The sequence below is a fragment of the Patiria miniata genome, unplaced genomic scaffold (genome assembly GCF_015706575.1).
Source record: "Patiria miniata isolate m_02_andy unplaced genomic scaffold, ASM1570657v1 HiC_scaffold_9, whole genome shotgun sequence".
In the NCBI taxonomy this organism is placed as follows: domain Eukaryota; kingdom Metazoa; phylum Echinodermata; class Asteroidea; order Valvatida; family Asterinidae; genus Patiria; species Patiria miniata.
This window is the reverse complement of record NW_024037076.1, coordinates 12,608,142-12,626,753: the sequence shown is the minus strand read 5'-3', so window position 1 is coordinate 12,626,753 and position 18,612 is coordinate 12,608,142. Positions and strand designations below refer to the sequence as shown.

The window sequence follows — 18,612 nt, the reverse complement described above, 5'->3', positions numbered from 1 at the left end:
ACTGTTAAAAACAGTCCCTTGATCGATTTTGACTGAAAGGACAACTAGGCACAGAATACATGCTTGCTTGGGAGGTTTAAGAGATGGAATTATGAAATATAAATAAGATACAGAAAATTTTACCAATTTTTTTTTTAAAGCATTTTATAAGATTTAACAATTTTCAATGGGAGGTGATGTTGCCTTTTAGAAAAAAATTCAAAAAAATTCATGGTTGACAGATTTTGTTATTAATCTTAAAAACATTGCCTTATATTGCGTGTTAAATTGACTACTTTTTTTTTTTAAAGTTCCTAAAGTCTTGAGGAGAATCCTAGTAAAACTTAACGACTTACATGTTTGTATTTAAAAATGGTAAACACAATTTTAATATATTTATATTATGCACAAAATTTTAACATGGAACAGATTCACTTGTGATTGTGCACCTGTTACCACAGAGATCAATATTTCATGAATAGTGCCCAATGCAAAACTAAATATTGAAACAGCCTTTATACACGCATACAGTGTATCGTGAGTTCATTATTGCTGAACACAAACCTGGTACTCGTATAAAAATATTCGTTGTGGTAAATTCTGTCGTAGCTCTTGTAATATATGCAGTGAAGTAGTTTCAGACCCAACGTTAAACTGAAGTCTCGGCGGTGATCACTTCTGTGGTTGGTACAATCATGATTTTATCCAGAGTGTTTTCTAAAGACCACATTTGAAATTGGACATTCAGTGTGTTTATCAATACATTGTGATACGAGAGAGCAAGTTAGCTTCTTTTAAGTTCAGAAAACCGGACTCTTATTTTTGAATCCTGGGCCTAATTTCATATAGTCTGAGTATCACCCGTTATCCACGGAGCAAGTTTCCTGTATAATGTCTGATATGTCTAGACATGCTGATATATATAATGCAAGCCGCGCGCCAGCCAATCAAAGTCAACATTACTAAATCGTGACGTCATCTCATTCCTAAATCAGGACTAAATGGTTTGGTTGGTCTATTCGAATGCAGTGTTTTGTTATACTACAACAGCCGGGCGCGATATCGTGTAAGATGATACAGGGCGCGTGACACATGTTTTTTTATCCATTGTCTATGTGACGCGCAACGGGTGAAAGACCGAAGACCCGATATAGAAAACGCCCGCTGATTGGTCAAAATCTAGGAGGTCAAGAGGCGGGGTCTTGCCTAATTAATCAGCGAATCTGTTCATGCATAAAAGGCCATGGTCTATTACATAGACTAAATTTCATAGAGCTGCTACGCATAAAATATTGCTAAGCAAATATATATATGTGCTACCCAAAAATCGGCCAATTCCAATCACAATCAGTATACACGTATGATATTTTAGCTTGTAACATGGTTTTTTTTGCTAAGAAAATATCTACTGTGCTTAGTGAGTTTCTGTGCTAAGCAGCTCCCTGTAATTGACCCTTGGTTGAAACTCCCTGGTACAAAGCACAATCAGTGTGTGGTCTTTGTTATCAAATGAAAAGTGAATCAGTGAAAGCTTTAGTAAAGGAGTACCTTGACTTTCTCTAACAGGTCCCCCTCCAGATGCTGGAATCTATAACCAGGCTCCACCCAGCGGCCAAGAGTGGTTCAGCCAACCACCAGGAGGTGGTCAACCAGTGTTCTTTAATCCGTCTGATTATCCAAAGACTCAACCTGCAGTTTTCAACCCTTATAATCCCGGAGAACCACCGCCAGCTCAGGGTAATGTCATCCCAGAAGGTCCCGGAGGACAGCAAGTCAACAACCAAGGCTTCCCAGAAGCCCCTAAGGAGCCCCAGCAGGCATACGGGCAACCTTTTTATGGTGATAGTCAATACGCAGGTGAGCAGTGGAACAGTGCACAGCAAAATAATGGCGTCCCTCAGCAGCAGCCTAGTCAACCCTTGAACGGAGCTAACCACGTGGACTCAATGAGTGCCAATCAACAACCCTGGAGCCAAGGCAATGTTCCAGGGCTGCAACATTTCACAGATTACAACCAAGCTCCCAATACAGGTATCCAAAGCGGCCTATACCAACCCTATGAAAACAACAACGCACAGCAACAGGCTGGACAACCAGGTTCGAATTACGGAGAGTATGCATACAGTGATGATAATGACTCCCATAAGGGCTTCGGTTCCTTTTACCACGGTGAGGACTCTGATGTGTTGGCTTCCAGCGGAACGCCAAGTTTGTCAGCTAGCGAGCGACAGACCCCAGATCATGCCCTCAGTCCAGCTGCGACTGATGACCCCAGACAGTCTGTATCACCACATTCCAGTGAAGGACAGTCCCAAGTCCAAGATCACATCCTACAAGGTGCCGATTCCTATGGCCAACAGCGCCATTATCAGCCTGGCGTGGAACCTCAGCAATTTGCTGTTCAACAACAACCTTTTCAACCCCCAGTGTCCCATCCGTCAGATATGACATTCTATCAAGGGCAGGCTGCTGATCAAGTTCCTACTACGAACACTGATAGCAGGATTTTTGGAGGCTATGAATTATCCCATAATTCTAATCAAACTGATCCCAGGAACACAAACCATGGACTTACAGAACCTAACCAGAATCGATCAAAAGAAAGTAGTCCATTCGCAGATCAGCCAGTAGCAGCTCCTACCTTTGGACAGTCACAGCAGATTGGGATATCATCTCACCAGCCAGATTCCAACTTTGCCAGGATGAGAAACGACGCTTCTGTCATGCCAAGTCCATTAGTACCATCATCTGAAGGGGGCTATCAGTCATCCAGCTCTGACAGTTTGGCACCCGAAAAGACAGGTCCACCCGTATTACCTGTCCAGCGAAGTCCATCAATCCCAGATGACCAAATGAGCAGTCATAGTCAAGGCAGCTTAAGGCACAGTGGGTCAGTGAGCTCCCAGTCCTTGCCTCCATCAACTTCCACCAGTAGAAGCAACTCCATGCTTGGAGAACAGCCTGGTCATCCCTCTCTCAGCCCAGTTTCCCGAGACACCAGTTTGGGTTCGGCGAGTCCGGGAGGAGCGGCTGGTTCTCCAGTTGTGTTGCAGGGCTCGACGGGCCAAGGCTCAACGCCTCGGCAAATAGAACAAAGTGAGTCACGTGATGCCAATTTGCCTCCAGATTCTCTTGATGCTGCTTCCATAGAACAATCTTGCTCAATTCAGAACGGTGAAACGATAGTATCAGACCCATCTCCACAAATCAGCTCTGTAGCCCCCTTGTATCAAAACCAACAAAGCCAACCAGAACGCCCAACTTCATCACCCAGGAATCTTGAGAATGAGCAGCAACCGCCGGTTGAACAATCAGCCCCTCAGCCGACAATTCCCAACCTAAATCTGGGACAAGGCTCCCAATTTCAGCAGGACAGTGGTCGTATGATGGGAGAAATGTCTGTACAGCCAATGCAAAACGAGCCACCTGTGTCATCAACAGTCAGCCCAGTCTCGGTTCCTAATGCAACAACTTTGACACAAGAAAGCAAGCTGGATGCATCGGTCCAGCCAGGTCTGAATCAATCCGCGCTCCCTGCACCTGCTGACTCAGCTCCTACTTCATTACCTCCAACAGGTCTGCCCAAGCTCTCGGCTTCCCAAATGCAGCGGACTGTTCCCCAGGGCCCCAAGGAACTCAGCCCTACCGACGAGTCCCCAAGCACTCACCATAGTGCTTTCCGCAGCGTTCAACGAGGGACACTGACGTCTGTGAATCCCTCCCCGCCCCTCTGGTCGGCTGAGGTTCCCCCAATGCCGGCCAACATCCTCTTGGCTCCTGCTGCCCCTCCGACTGCCAGCCTTGTACCTCCAGTAAGACTCACAACCCCACAAAACACAGCATCTACAAATTTAGCAGCAAGCGTTGCCTCTGTAAGTGTCCCGTCTCTACCAGCCGAAGCAGTATCCCTTCTTACCCAGCCTGCAGTAAACTCAACTCCGCCAAATCCAAGCCAGCCAATTTCAGCATCGAACACAAACCCGAGCCATCCAAACATGCCTTCTCAGACCCCTGCCAGTACAACACAAGCATCAGGCATCAGTCAAGTCACACAAAACATGGGTAATCTGAACTTGGATCCAACTCAGAACCCTGTGCTTACTCACCCTATACCGCCTGTGCCAGGGCAACCAGTGCTTCATGGTTCTTCCTCTGCACCCCAAGCTAATAAAGCCACAGAGTCTGTGGTACTAGCTTCATCAGCCCCTTCTCTGGCCTCTCAAGCTGCCATGAGTGCTGCCCCTGGTGGAGGTTCTGCACAAACATCTGTATCTAGTGCACCCAGTCACATTCCATCTGCACAGGCACCCGGGGCAGTCCCAGGGGCTCAACAAAACCAGACAGCTGCAGTTCAGCAGCCGCAGCAATCAGGCACGGGTGTTGGAGGTGAGCAACACTTTCAACAGCAACAGCAACAACAACAGCAACAACTGCAGCAACAACAGCAGCAGCAACCAGCACTTCCAATGCAGCAGCAAGGTCCAGCATATGGGCAACCACAAACCCACCAAGGGCAATTTCAGCAACAGGTATCGATTGAATTTTCACCCTTTTCAATTGATTCGATTCGTTTTATTCAGTAAGAAACAGCTGAAATGAAGCATTATTACATGTATAATAAACCTAACATCATTCACCTGTACTCACTGGGTATTTTGGTATGTACAAGTTTCTGACGTACTCATTTCTGAACACTATAGGGGTAAAACCAATTGCACACATTTTGTTTTTGAAGAAATTCTGTCGTCATTCCCAACCTACGTGTCCTGAGTGGCGACGTACATTCCAACATGTCTACCAAAACCTCCCCTTGCCCCTAGATCTTTTTGGATTTGGGGCTTCAAATGTTTTCATTCATAGCCGTTCCTATGGACTACTTCGGCAACAGCCATTTTCTGCCTTTCCTGGCACATGATGACTGCACACTTGCAAGATCCTCCTTCAATGGAGAAACCGTTATGCATGCTGTTGTACCAAGCAACAGCCCCATGACAGATTATCAGTACCTGTACTCGTAGGATACACATGTATATTATACAGGGTGAGTAAAAAAAACGAAACCCAAATGTTGGGACCATTCTTTTAGTGAAGTTCTGCATGTAGCACTTTCAAAATCTAGGATATTAAAGCTCTATTCATTAACTTTCTTTCAGTACAAGAATCATTCAAATCACTCTTGTACTTTTCAAGTTACGGAATTTTAAACACTACCACCATTTTAAGGTTCTGTCCACGGATCACAAAAAAGTTCAGGGCTCTTCCAGCAAAACGAAAACAAATCACATAAGGATGTATGTGAATTGTTTTCGTTTTGCGGAGAGAACGCACACCTTTCTTTTGTGATCCGTGGACAGAACTATAAAACGGGGGTTGTGTTTAAAATTCCGTAACTTGAAAGGTGCATGAGTGATTTGAATGATTCTTGTACTAAAAGAAAGCTTTTGAATTGGGCTTTCATGTCCTAGATTTTGAAAGTGCTACATGCAGAACTTCACTAAATAGTCCCAACATTTAGGTGTTTTTTTTTTTTACTCCCCCTGTATGCCGCAAACCTAATTATGGTTTTCCTCTTTTTTACCTTCCATTCGTTTGTGCATAATTTGTTCTCCAATGGTTCATCTTTCCAATGTAGGGACAACCACCAAGCAATCAGTGGTACGACCGGCGATCCTCGGATCCGTATTACGACAGGCAATACTACGACCAGCGCTACCCGTACGATTATCGCAGCCAACACTACGACTATTACGCCCGGCAGGCTGCGTATGATAGACAGAGAGCATACGCGTACAAGGGAGCTGGATATGATGCAAACAGGTAGGTCAGTAGGCCTGGGACATAATGACGTCACGCGTCAAAACTACAAAATTATGAAATACCTTACTTGACTGTAAGTGAACAATAGTCTCAACAGCCATTCCATGGTGACTCGCGTGACATTTGAACAAAATGTAGAGTTTTAATGCATTACTGTTGTTAACCTGGCATTTATTCAACTCAAATTAGCATGTATTTGAGTCAGGGCATTGTGAATTTATGGTTTAGTTTTTATATGATTACTTTAAAATCGCTATTTTTTCATGTATCACAGTTTCTTTGACGTGACTTGCGTGACAGGATAGAAAAAGGGATTTTTGACATCCCTTGATTCAAATAGCTTTTCCTATGGATCTACCAGTGTTCTAAAAATTATTCTTACTGAACTTAGAACTTAATACCCTCACCCAATACATGCATAAGTTGTATTGTGCCAAATATCCCTTGTTGTAAGAAATGGCCTGAAGAAAATGTGACTCGCATGACACAAATGCGTGACTCGCGTGACACAGTAGCTTTTCACTTTCACATTATAACTGTAATTTTAGTATAACAAATCAAATCATAATATTATATTAATATAATACCTGAATACCTTATGAAAGAGTGTGAAAACTGCTATTTATCCCTTTACTTTGGCAAATGTTGGGGGTGGAAATTTGGTTTAAACACAATATCCTTAACAATGACATGGAGAGAAAAAAATGTTTCGGAATTTAAGTTACGAAGTGATGTCATCAATCCACGGGTGATTATTTCAGGAAAACAGTTGTAATTCTTGGTCATGTAGAGTCAAAGTTTCCTTAAAGGGTAAGAGCTGCAATTAATGATGCAGTTGTATAGGAATGTATACAGTACAGTCAAATCTCGTTAGTACAAACTCTGTTAATACAAAATTCTGGTTATAGGCCTAACAAACATAAAGCCTTAGTCCCGACTGTGCATTTATGTGCACAATGAATGGGACTGATGTTCCTCTTAGTACAAAATTCTGATATAACAAACAATTTGGCTAGGTCCGAACGAGTTTGTATAAACGAGACTCGACTGTATACATACATTTGTAAAAAACTGATTCAATTTCTTGTTACATAACTAATGCTTTTAAAGACTTAATTCCAATTCTATAATTTAATATGACATTGTTTCTTTGTATTACATGTAAATGAAACATTCCTGGCTTGTGACCAGACGCGGATCCAGAGGGGGGTTTTGGGGGTCAACCCCCCCCCGCCTCTGTCAAAAAAAAAATTCCCATACAAATTCCTAAAAAATAAGTTGAACCCCCCCCCCCCCCTGCTGTGACACCCCCCAAAAATTATACTGGTCTAATGTCTGCCTGTTCAAAATACGGTACACCATTCTGTTATGTGTAAATAATCGTCGAATTTGAACAGCGCCCCCGATTGAAATTGGTACCAGCCCCCCCCCCCCCCCAGTTTTTTATTTAACGGAGGCCAAGTGTCCGGAGAAAAAAATAACGTGTGCATTTTCAGATTTTTTGGCTGAAGAAACCCCCCCCCCCCCCTGCGAAAATTTCTGGATCCGCCCCTGGTGACTCGCGTGACATACATCATGTGTGACTCGCGTGACATTCTTGAGATAGTTTTTTCTACAAGGAATGTAGAGCAAATAAGAATATTCATACTTTTATTGATAGACCACCACTATTTCATTTACAAATATCAAACACTAGCTGAATCCCTCTCTAGTTATTAAGTAATCTGAAAAAAAGTCCTATTTTGTGACTCGCATGACATATTTTTTAGGGTGTTTTCACGATGAAATAGTGGGAAAATACTGAAGACATTTGGAAAAATTCTCAATGTTTTATCAAATAGACTGGAATAGCTACCAAATGTATGCAGATAAAGCACAATCTTATGAATGAGCTTCAATTACTTCCTCAGTTTGTGATTTATACCCCTGACCCTCCGTTTTGCCCACAAAATTCATCCATGTTCAGGAGGCTGAAACTTTAAATAAAATGATTTATTTGAAAAAATCTTTTGAGATTTAGATGGTTTCAATATTCCTCTTATCAAATATAACTGACAAAAAGTTATTCCTTTCACTTCAATTTTTGAGTTTGGTGATGACCCTTACATGGAATGGCTGTCAAGAATCCTGTGAAATCGTGACACCTGGTGTGCTGTCATTTTCAAGAAATGCGGAATTTTTGTATAAATTTAGAACGGTGGTCAGCTGTCCTTGAGAAAAAAAATATGACTTTTTTCAAATACTGCCCCAATTTACTTTATTGCTGATCTTGCCATTCTTTAGTTAGTTGGCATTTTGTTTTCAATCGGTTGCACATCCATGTACGGGTGCAAGCCAGCTAGTCTGGTTCACCAACCCGACGATGTCCGGACATCCATAAATTGTTCCATTTCATCTGAGGTAGGGTCAGGGAACCAGAAAAACAGAAACAGCATTTTTTTTGTTTGTTTTTCCTGCATCTATGAACACAAAATTTTAAACGTGTCAGTGTAACAGTATTTTCTATAAAATACTAACCCCCACATCCATCCGTTACTGAAAATTACTGCCAAAGCAAATGTTGTATATTACCTTTAACTAATTTATGAGAGCATGCTCACTTGACCACAAACTGTCCAATTTGACCTCTGTGTCATTGCATGCGACAATATCACACAAACCACATTATTAGACTTGATTTTGTAATGCTTGTACCAGTAAAATCAATTAGCCATAATCACACCAAGGAAGAAACAATGAACATGACATATTTGTTCTTCCATAAATATTTTGAGAAAACAAAAATCTGTTCTATTTTCCACAAAGATCTTACTCAAGACAAGGATACAGCAACCAGGAGCGGCCCCGATCGAGGCAGGGATACCCCAATCGGGAGAAGCAAGGGTACCCCGATCAGGAGAGACAAGCCTACCCTGATCGGGAGAGGCCACGTTCCCGGCAGGGCTACCAAGACCAGTCCAAGCAAGGAACGTACCCCGATCAGGAGGACAGGCAGAGGCCCAGGTCGAGGCAGGAAAGAGGCTACGGTGCTGATGCCTACAACCGAGGCTATGAGAAGAGGGACTCCAAGGATTACTACAGAGGTCAGAGTTCAGGGGTCACATGTCAGGTCAAGGATCATTTGCAATCCACACAGGCCAATAAAGGGACCAGTTTTAAATGATGTGATATCAAAACTTCCACTCAGGCTAAACAGATTGAACAAATGTAAAATATTGGCTGCTGGTTTGCGGACTTTTTAAAATAAAATTTAATTTTTTTAAAAATTTTTTAATCGGATTGGAATATTTTTTCTTTCCGATTATATTATTTTATAGTTTCAAATTTTTTGCTTTCTCATTCAACCATCAGGTTACGATGCCTACGGCCGACCGTACGACAAACAGGCCCAGCAGGAGTACTGGGCCAAGCAAGGTTACTACGCCAACCGTAGCTACGACGATCGTTACCAGAACTGGGAGCGGCAGAGTCAGTACTACCGCGACCGGGGAGACGAGAACCAGCAGAGGCAGAACACCAGCGCGCCCGAGCAGCAGTGGCCGGCTGAATCGCAGACTGGCAGAGAAGGCTACCAAGATGGACAAGGCAATACCAGGTAAGAAAATGACTTACACCTATCTTCTGGCTGGTTTTAGAGACTACCGTTTTGTAAGGGTTAAGGCAGAGCTACCAACTCTCCCTGATTCTGCAGAAGGTTCCCTGAAAATAAACCCATCTTTCCATGTTCTGATGAACAAGTTTGAAAATCTCCCTGAATATGGAAACTTTTTTCCTATTATGTTGAATGTAATTCTAAATACCTCCCTGATTGTTGTGCAAAATCTCCCTGATTGCAAAATTCAAACGTTGGCAGCTCTGTTAAGGTCGTGTCAATCTCAGGTCGTCCTGTTCTTAACCCTTTGAGTATGCTTTGACGATTTATCTGCATGACATGGCACCTCCCAGAGATTAATGAGTGGATATTTCAGCTCGATCTTAACTGTGTATTCTTTTAGATCCGTTTTAATCCAGACAATTAATTTTGTAGTGGCGAACATTATCAACCAAGGCCAACAACCTTCCCGAGTCATTTGCTGTAATTTCCAAAATGGCTGACAAACACAATGAACTCCATGTTGGTTTGCACCGTGCCTTGCGCAATCTCAACCCCCGGAATATCCAACTATTAGGGAGATTTACATTAGGACTTCAGTCGATGGGTTTAATGCTGGACGCAGTGCTTTCAATTTTGAAGAATCTATTTTTTAGAATCAGTCAAATGAGATTTCAACATTGCGTTGCTAAAATTCGGAATGTGCTTACCTCTGTTACTGTTTCACAACTCAGTATACAGGTATTTTTTGCATAAAAAAAAAGAGGTTTCCAGAATTTCCATATCGTAGAGGCATCGTCAGGGATGTGACGTTCAGAAGATAACGTGAGCGCATATTTAGGGTGCAGCCTTCAAAATGTGTGCGTGGTATGCTCTGAATAGTCAAATCAGCGTCGTTTTTGTATTCTACTTGACCAGGGGTTAGTGAAGGAACGCGCACGTAGCCCATGGAGTCAAGGTTGATTCCGTTGGTACTGAAATTGTCCATTTTCTACCTCTGCAGATAGTTCATATCATTCACTTCCAGTCACAATTTCTTTTGTGAGGATTTCTAAAGCTGCTGTTGAAAGTGACACCTGTAGGTTTGGCATACACGGCACCCACCATTTTGACAACAGTTTTTTTATGACAATATCAGTGGAACGACAGACTGCATTGTAACCTTAGAAAAGATAGTAACCAGAAAAACAAACTTCGTACTTACCGTATGTTTAAACAATTATATGAGTTTGAGCCATATTTATGCTACTTATTGGATTCTGGATATAGATCTTGTTTTTCTCAATTTAGATGTTCATCTCACAAGTTAATGATTGAAGTTGGTAGATACACTGGTTTAGCTCTACATGAAAGGTTATGTCCACATTGTCTACTTGATGTTGAAACAGAAATGCATTTTCTTTTAGAATGTCCATTATATAATGATCTTCGATCTAACTTTCTTACTGACATTTGTAAAATGGAGCCTGGCTTTAACGGTCTAACAAAAAATGATAAATTCATTTTTCTGATGTCGTCAGCAGATAAACATACTATTATATGTGTAGCTAAATTTATTTTCCAATGTACAAATCTTAAAGAGAGGCAAAGCATGACGTAATTTCAAAGCATATTCTTTGTTAACCCACCTGCCAAATAATTCAATGTTTAATTTCACTGTTGTAACCCTTCCCCAGGGTCATGGGGTTTGTTCCTATTTGTGGAATAAAACGTAACATAACATAGCATATGACAATATCGTTCTGTTCGGGGTTGGCACGTTTTGCAGATCTACATTGGGTCATGCAAGCATTGTCACTGAGAACTGTGTCATTGCTTTTCTTTCTTTCAAAGTTTTGCGTCGGAGTTTCACCACCAGGGCGGAGACACGCCGGAGAAGTACAGCGCCGACCAGAGCAGCATCTACACCCAGGACTACAGCAATCAGAACACCAACAGCAGCATGGGGTACCGGGACCAGTATGGGAGCAGCTATGGGTACAAGGACGGTACGGATGGGGTGTACCAGGAGGAGGTCAAACAAGGTAAGGGAGCGTCTCAAAAGTCGGTTCCATCGGTTCCACCGTTTCATCGGTCCTTTGGACCGTTCCGCTGGGCACATGTGCCCGTCGGAACGTTCCGCTGGGAACGAGTATGGTCCAGATGGGATATTCATAATTGGGTATCATGCGCCAATCTTAAAATGTTTTCTTTCGTTTGTGATGACGATGAGGTAAGTTGTTGCTATAGATAAGTTAGACCTAATGTTATAAATTTGCAATGAAAAAAAGTTTACAGTAATCTGGGGTTCAATTCAATAAAACATGAGACCGAAACAGAAAAAAAAGTTTGCTTCTGTGACACATCTTCAGTAACCGCAAGATTCGCGCGCGACTGCATGGCGTACATGTACGTAGGTATAGCATGTAAACAAACACGTACACACGCACACACACACAAAGATGCACGATAAGCAATGTTGACGAGTACCAGCTCGTTTTTTTGGAAACCGTCATATCCGCACTTCGGCGAGTATATTCCCTCTAGCAGACCGTTCCGGCGGACCGTTCCGATGGAACGTTCCGCCGGGCACATAATGCCAGGAAAAGTATGGAACGGTCCGACGGAGCGGTCCAACGGAACGGCAGCTGTGCCCAGCAGAACGCCCGGCGTTCCACTGGGCACAATGACTGTGCCCGGCGGAACGGCCAGTGTGCCCAGCGGAACGTTCCGGCCGTTCCAACTTTTGAGACGCTCCCTAAGGGTTTGGCATACCTTGGCCACCAACCCACAGCCAGTGCTTTAATGCCATCTAACATGCATAGCCACCTTTAAGACCGGTTATCGCACTCCACCCCTGATGTTGATGGCTCAAGCAGCAAGATCCAACAGACTTAGACACCTGTAGCATTATGTTGTGTCTGGCAGGGTTAGGCCAAAAAAAAATAGTCATTCTCTGGTCAGACCGAAGTTCCGGAATTGATGCAGCGACGCGTTTTATTTGTTTTTTGTTTTGGTGGCTTTTTTTTTTTCAAGCTTGTATTGTATTGTACAGACAAGGTGGGTACTATTTTGCTTTTTTGTGTCCACATTATACATTGGTGTCCTCCATCATTTGCCTTGGTGCCCTTTATCATTTGCCGTTGTGCAATTTCCCCATTCCTTGGTGCATCTTGGTACAAAAATTTGAGGAGGCGCAGCAAAAGAGGGCGCTGTTGTAGCTTCCGTGTTAATTTGAAGAAAAAAAAAGGTTGAAGCGCATGATTAAAATCGACGCGCGCGCTGACCAGAGACCGACTATTTTTTTTTTTTGGCCTAGGGGTAGTTTTACTGGCATGTCATTAAATTTCTTTTTTTTTTTCATTGTAGTCACACCTCCACCATTGGAGAGGCTCACCCCAGCCAAGTTTGCCTTGCCCCACATCATAGCCAGGTTTAGCCCCGGCGGCCACCTAGTCAAGGTCCTGCCCAACATGCCTCAAGATGGGATGCCGGCCAGGGTGGAGATACACAGCATAGAGGTAGAGGCTAAGCTTTCTGCTCGTCGCTGATTTAGTTACATGAGCGATACTCGGTGATATGTGAAGGCTTGGGAGACGAAAATCCACAAACTTACACGGTCAGAGATCCTGCTTACTAGTGCAGACGACTTACCACTTGACCACCGAGCTTGCTGGAGCGGGGTAGCTGGTTCGAATCTGCCGTAGCAGATCAGTCAATGTTTTATATCATGGGATATTTTCCTTTTCGCAAGCCCAATGACAGCACTCAGTGTGCAGTGCTTATGAAGTTATGTTAGTGAAGGGCAGAACCCAATGTAGAATTCATATCTTCCTGATGCACAAACAAACCCCCCCCCCAAAAAAAAACCCCTTCCCAAATCCCATAAAAACAATCTTCTTTTATCCTTCTTAGTAATAAAACAAATGGTTCCTCAAAAGAAGAACTTTGAAACTCGAAGAAACCTGGAGAGAAGACGGTGAAGAATATGATTAGGTTTCAAGAAGGGGAGGAACCCTCAAAATCAGGCTTGCTGAAATACCACTCCACATTTTGGCCTGGGTGGGATTTGAACCCGGGTCGCAGAAGTGGAAGGTTAGAAAAAGCACCACTGTACTCAACCTGCCTCTTTTGAGTTTTGAAGAACAGACCAAATTTCTGTCTTTGCTTTAACCTTCTTGCTCTTGTAATGATAGTTTACAGTATATTTATTGATTTTTGTTGCTCAATCAAGTTGTTTAATCTATTTTGGAATCTATTTCTCTATTTGACCATTTTTTTTTCAGACCATGCTGGAGCACACTGCTGAAGCAGAGGAGTTGAGGGCATTCCCAGGACCACTGATCAAGTATGTAGACTTCAAAAATTAAGCCAGTTTAAGGTTTTTGGTCCACAATCAGGGCAATCAAATTTCTTTTTTCCCCCATTAGGCGTGAAGATTTGCTTCAGTGATTGTTAGAAAAATATCCTGATATTTTGAGTTTTATTTTGTATAAATTATTTTTAACATTGCTGCATCTGCCTCATGCAGAGCTGTTCCTGCCTTGTTCCTTTTGTTCACTTTCATTCAGGACGTTTTTAATGAATTTGTTGACCTGCAATATTCTTGGTACTGTAGTTTTCCAAGTTTAGTGCTAAACCACAGACCTCAAAGTTACACCCAAACCATAGTCCATAGTCCTCGGAACCAAATCCTTGACTTTTCCCTGTGTAAACTGCTTCACTCGCTCTGTCTTTTGCAAAACTGAACCATTTTTTTGTTCTGTCTGTGTGCTGCCTCCCAATGTTCAGAGGAGAGACCCACAAGAACGACGTCATCAGCTTCTGTAACGGGAAGTCGACCGCCTGCAAGAACAGCACGGACACGCCGGACAGGGAGTCTGCCTCACTGCTGTGGGACCTGATGGAGCTGGTCTGCCGACAAAACGGGGTAAACTAGCCATTCATTGTAATGTTGTGCATCGGGTTGGGTTGGGTTGGCCAGACCAAACCGACCCGAAACATTACAGCTATAAACCAAATCCGAACTGAAATCTGTACTCCCTTAACCAGTTCACGCCGGGATTATTTTGACTAGAACAGAGTGAGGCGCGGGATTACTTTTCACTCGACCTCAAGCCAGGCGGGTTGAAGCCATCACCCTCGGGCTGCACACTCATATTTCCGGCCTCGCTCGCTGCGTGTTTATCTGTCATCAGTTCTGAATACCGCAAAACCTTTGCATATATACGCGGCCTCTGGTGCGAACTGGTTAAACCGTCCCCACCCGACCTAACAAAAAATTCAACGAAAACTGACCTGAACCAACCCGAAACCGAACCGACCTGAAAAAAATACAGAATATCGTACTTAGGCAGCTGTGTCCGCTTTTTGTGCCTGAACTTACCCGGGTCCCGTGAAAAGTGGTCGTCTCTCAGTAACTGAATCATACCATTTGATACGGTGAAGACTACAGCGTAACCTAATGGTGGGCCTACATGTTATAGACCGTGCGTGAAAGACCGCAAACCACAGTTGGTCGCACCGGGCACAATGAATCTGCAATAAAAATTGCACCGTGTGAATTTCCGAAATATTTTTTTTCTTTTTTGTTTTCGTTTTATTTCGGGTTGTTCCCAGATGTCTTAACCGACCCGATCCGACCCGAAGTAGGTTTTGAGTCGGGTCGGTTTCGGTTTCGGGTTGGGTTTGCACAGCATTAATTCATTGCCATTGCTGTGATATACTATACAATAGCACTGCTGGTCTCACAAGTGACAGTCGGTCAGTCAGATAGGTACAAAGAAGACCCTAAGCAAGCCCTCTGGTACCAGCACAAGCAGTATAGGCAATGAAGGCCGGTTCACACTTTTCACGAATAGGAATGCGAAATGAATCTGACAACCACAGTGAAATTCAACAAAGTTGGAAATGCACTCAACTTTTGTAAAACTGGCAGTATGAATACTGCTGTGATGTCACATTTGTACTTTCACTTCCTCATTTGCACCGAGTACTATGAACCAGCCTCAAATACACCAACAGTGATTCTTAATTACATTTTCATACTCAGCTTTATTTGCAATTACTGTGGGCTGTCTATACATCAAAATTTGGTGCGACTAGAATAAGCTACTGTGATTTTTGCATTCTTTTTCACAAGTCCTCCTTGAATCAAAATGTTGAAACATCACAATAAGCAAGTTCGGTGTTTAATAAATAATAACAATAATAATAATATCGGAGTCTTATATAGCGCACGTATCTACCAACATTTAGGTACTCAAGGCGCTGGAAAATATGTCTCTATTAAAGAAAGGTAAATAAAGTTTATGAGAAATATGAGACCCATTATGTAGCACCTTATAAGGGTTTACAAGGTGCTTTGCCACGAAGAGTTCATTTTCCCAGTGCATTGTTGAAGAAGGTCATTAAATTCGCAGCGCGGGACATTTAAAATTGTTTGTTTTTTCTGGTCAGTAGTTTCGTAAGCGTATGATTCAAGTATCTGTTTGCCTTTTTCTTTTTATCAATATTGGTTATTTTTTGTAAGGCGGTAGAATGCTATGCCCCAAGCTATAACAAATTAGCTCAAGTTGTGTACTGACACTCATTCCAATGGGCCGTGTTTTGTCGACTGTAAACTTGAAAAATGGACTCTCCATGGCAAACTCTTGGTGGCGCACTGCATTGTGAATAGCCTGAATTCTTGCAGAATTGTTTATACTTTCTAGTTTATAATAATGATGTTTTTATACTTTCAACTATTCGTAAGCTTTTGTGATAACCAATAGAAATAGTAACTTTAAGAAATTATGAGCATTTTGTAAATATCACACTCATATGACTACACTAAAACAACACAATCTTTTACATTTTCCTATGTAGCCATTGTGCTTAAAACAGTTATTCATAATTAATGCTTGTCACACAGAATCAGAGATATCTAAACACCACATTTTTGACAATTTTTATCATCAACTACTTTTCTTCATGTAAATAAAAGAATTGACGAATCTACCACCTAAAGTCACAATCAAATGATGAAATATTTTTACTAAAGTTATTATTCAACTGTCCTAAAACATTACTCACTGTGCACACGTTTGTACAATACTTCACAAAAGGCTAAACAATTCACAATTATTTTCCCTCATTACATAGACATATTTTAAGTTCATTTTGTAATTTCCAAAATGTCCCCAATTTCTAAACACACTGTTTTATTTGGAATACGATTGTTCACTTATTTTAACAGACATCAAAAATATTTATGCATATTAAATGCTATTAAATTATTTACAACTGTTTCCAAATTTTCATTCTCGACATAAGTGAGTTTCATCCTTTTTTTTTTCAAATAATCTTTAATCCTAACATTCCCAAATCCTTCAATATCCACCGAAAATTTTGGAAATGATGTTTGTGGGATTTAAATGTAAATTTAAGTACTTAAACGGCAGATTTTGTAGGATTTGGTAGCGATCTCAGCAAAATATCCAGAGACTCAGTGTTGATAAAGAATTGTCTTTATGACAACAGTATTTGATTAATTATGATATTTTTTGAATTTGTGAAATATCAACAGAACATCATGGAATCTGACGTCTCTGACCTGCTCCTGAAAAACCACCCCATGGTGACGTCTCCTTCCTCCTCCGCGACCCCTGCCTCTCAGACGGGAGGCGAGGAGGCGGCTGGTGAGGAGACTAACTCCGAGGGTCAAAGGGCAGAGGTCACGGCCAAGAGAAAGCCCCAACTACGGGACGTGGAGAGCGACACCAGCAAGTTCCGCGAGCTGCTGCTATTTGGTCGCAAGAAGGTACGTACATGTAATCTTAAGGCATTTTCCAAAGCTTGGTTTGGCTTTTTAGCTGTGGCTTCATCAGGTATGGAAACAGATCATGAAACTGAACCCTGAAGCCAAAGCTTGATTTGTGTCCAAGGTTTGAAACTACTACATACCAGTGTTGTATTACTTGAGTCCAGGATTCGGACTCTGGTCCGTCTCGAGATGCAGTTTCTGTGACTAACTTGTGTAAAAGGCATTGCAGGGGAGAGGATTGATAAATTTTTGACTGTCTGTGACAGCAGGAGGGTTTGGCCAACTACTGTTTAAAAATTACGGGGAAAAATGGTTTTAAGTCTCTCTCTGTATCTTCAAATCTCTCAAAAATATACACAGTTTTTATTTACGTGCGAACAAGTGTGCAGTGTGTTCTTCACACAATTCCTGGCTCTTTGCATCAAGGTCCCATAAACTTGTACATCTGTTACTCTCTGCGACAGTAGTGGAGTAGTCGAGTGTACTTACAAAAGTACGAGTACGAGTTCTTTTCCCATGAGCACGATCACATTTTGAAGGGTACAGAAGTTGTCAAGGACTGTTTTGAGGCCTTAAACATATGTAAAAGCAAACCAAACAGAAGAAGAAAGCTGGGTCCTTTTCCTTTTATGTTCATGAGTACGAGTATGAGTTCTTTTGCCATGAGTATGAGTACTTGACCATGGGTACAAGTACTTTTTCGTAAGAGTGCAAAAAAGTACTGGAGTACGAGTATGAATACTACACCACTGTTGTGCTGTGTCTACCGGTAGCATGGTAAGGGTTCATGGTTCACTGTTCTGGATGGTCTTGTTGCCTGCGCATGCACCGCCATGCCCCCTTCAGCACTTTCTTAGCCTCCTGTCGGAAACACCTGTTCATGAATATGTAGACCAGGGCGTTTAGCCAGCCGTGACTATTGAAAATAAACTTGCACACAGTGAGGATTGTCAATGCAGGTGAGCTACCCCTCATGTCATCAGGTAGGATGAATTGAACATGAATGACGCTGGCCATGTAAGGCAAGCTGGTCAGGGCGAAGCAGAGCGTCACAGCGGCGAAGGTCTTGTAGCCACGTCGTCCGCTTCCGGCGGCGTTGTTGGGTTGGGGATTGGGATTCTGTTGGCGGATTCGGAGCGCGTGCTTTCGGCCGAGAATCAAAAGGCGGGCATAGATGGTGCAAACCAACAGCATGGGTAGCCCTAAAGCTGGGATGAGTAAGACTGCAAACCAGAACCTCACAGTGGTTGTCCCTTTTACTTGGATCACGCAGTAAATCCCTTCCAGCCAATCCCTCTTGTAGTAAATGATGGCGCAAGAGACGAAAGCCAGGCCAAGTATCACCCACAGTAGTACCATGGAGATTTTGAAGAAACGTTGGACCTTTTCTTGAGTGTAGGAGAAGGGACGCGTTATCACCATGTACCTGTCCACGCTGAGT

General features: G+C 42.5%; 1 protein-coding gene across 1 annotated transcript in view; it reads left to right on the top strand.

Moving 5' to 3' along the window:
- Positions 1–18,612, top strand: part of LOC119720703 (protein transport protein Sec16A-like) — a 75,356-nt gene that overhangs the window by 3,100 nt on the left and 53,644 nt on the right. The window contains exons 3-11 of the mRNA XM_038190510.1: positions 1,546–4,508; positions 5,612–5,796; positions 8,602–8,879; positions 9,148–9,391; positions 11,222–11,412; positions 12,737–12,888; positions 13,654–13,715; positions 14,159–14,297; positions 16,935–17,168. Of these exons, the coding sequence (XP_038046438.1) occupies positions 1,546–4,508; positions 5,612–5,796; positions 8,602–8,879; positions 9,148–9,391; positions 11,222–11,412; positions 12,737–12,888; positions 13,654–13,715; positions 14,159–14,297; positions 16,935–17,168 (4,448 nt within the window). The remainder of the gene's footprint in view (positions 1–1,545; positions 4,509–5,611; positions 5,797–8,601; positions 8,880–9,147; positions 9,392–11,221; positions 11,413–12,736; positions 12,889–13,653; positions 13,716–14,158; positions 14,298–16,934; positions 17,169–18,612) is intronic.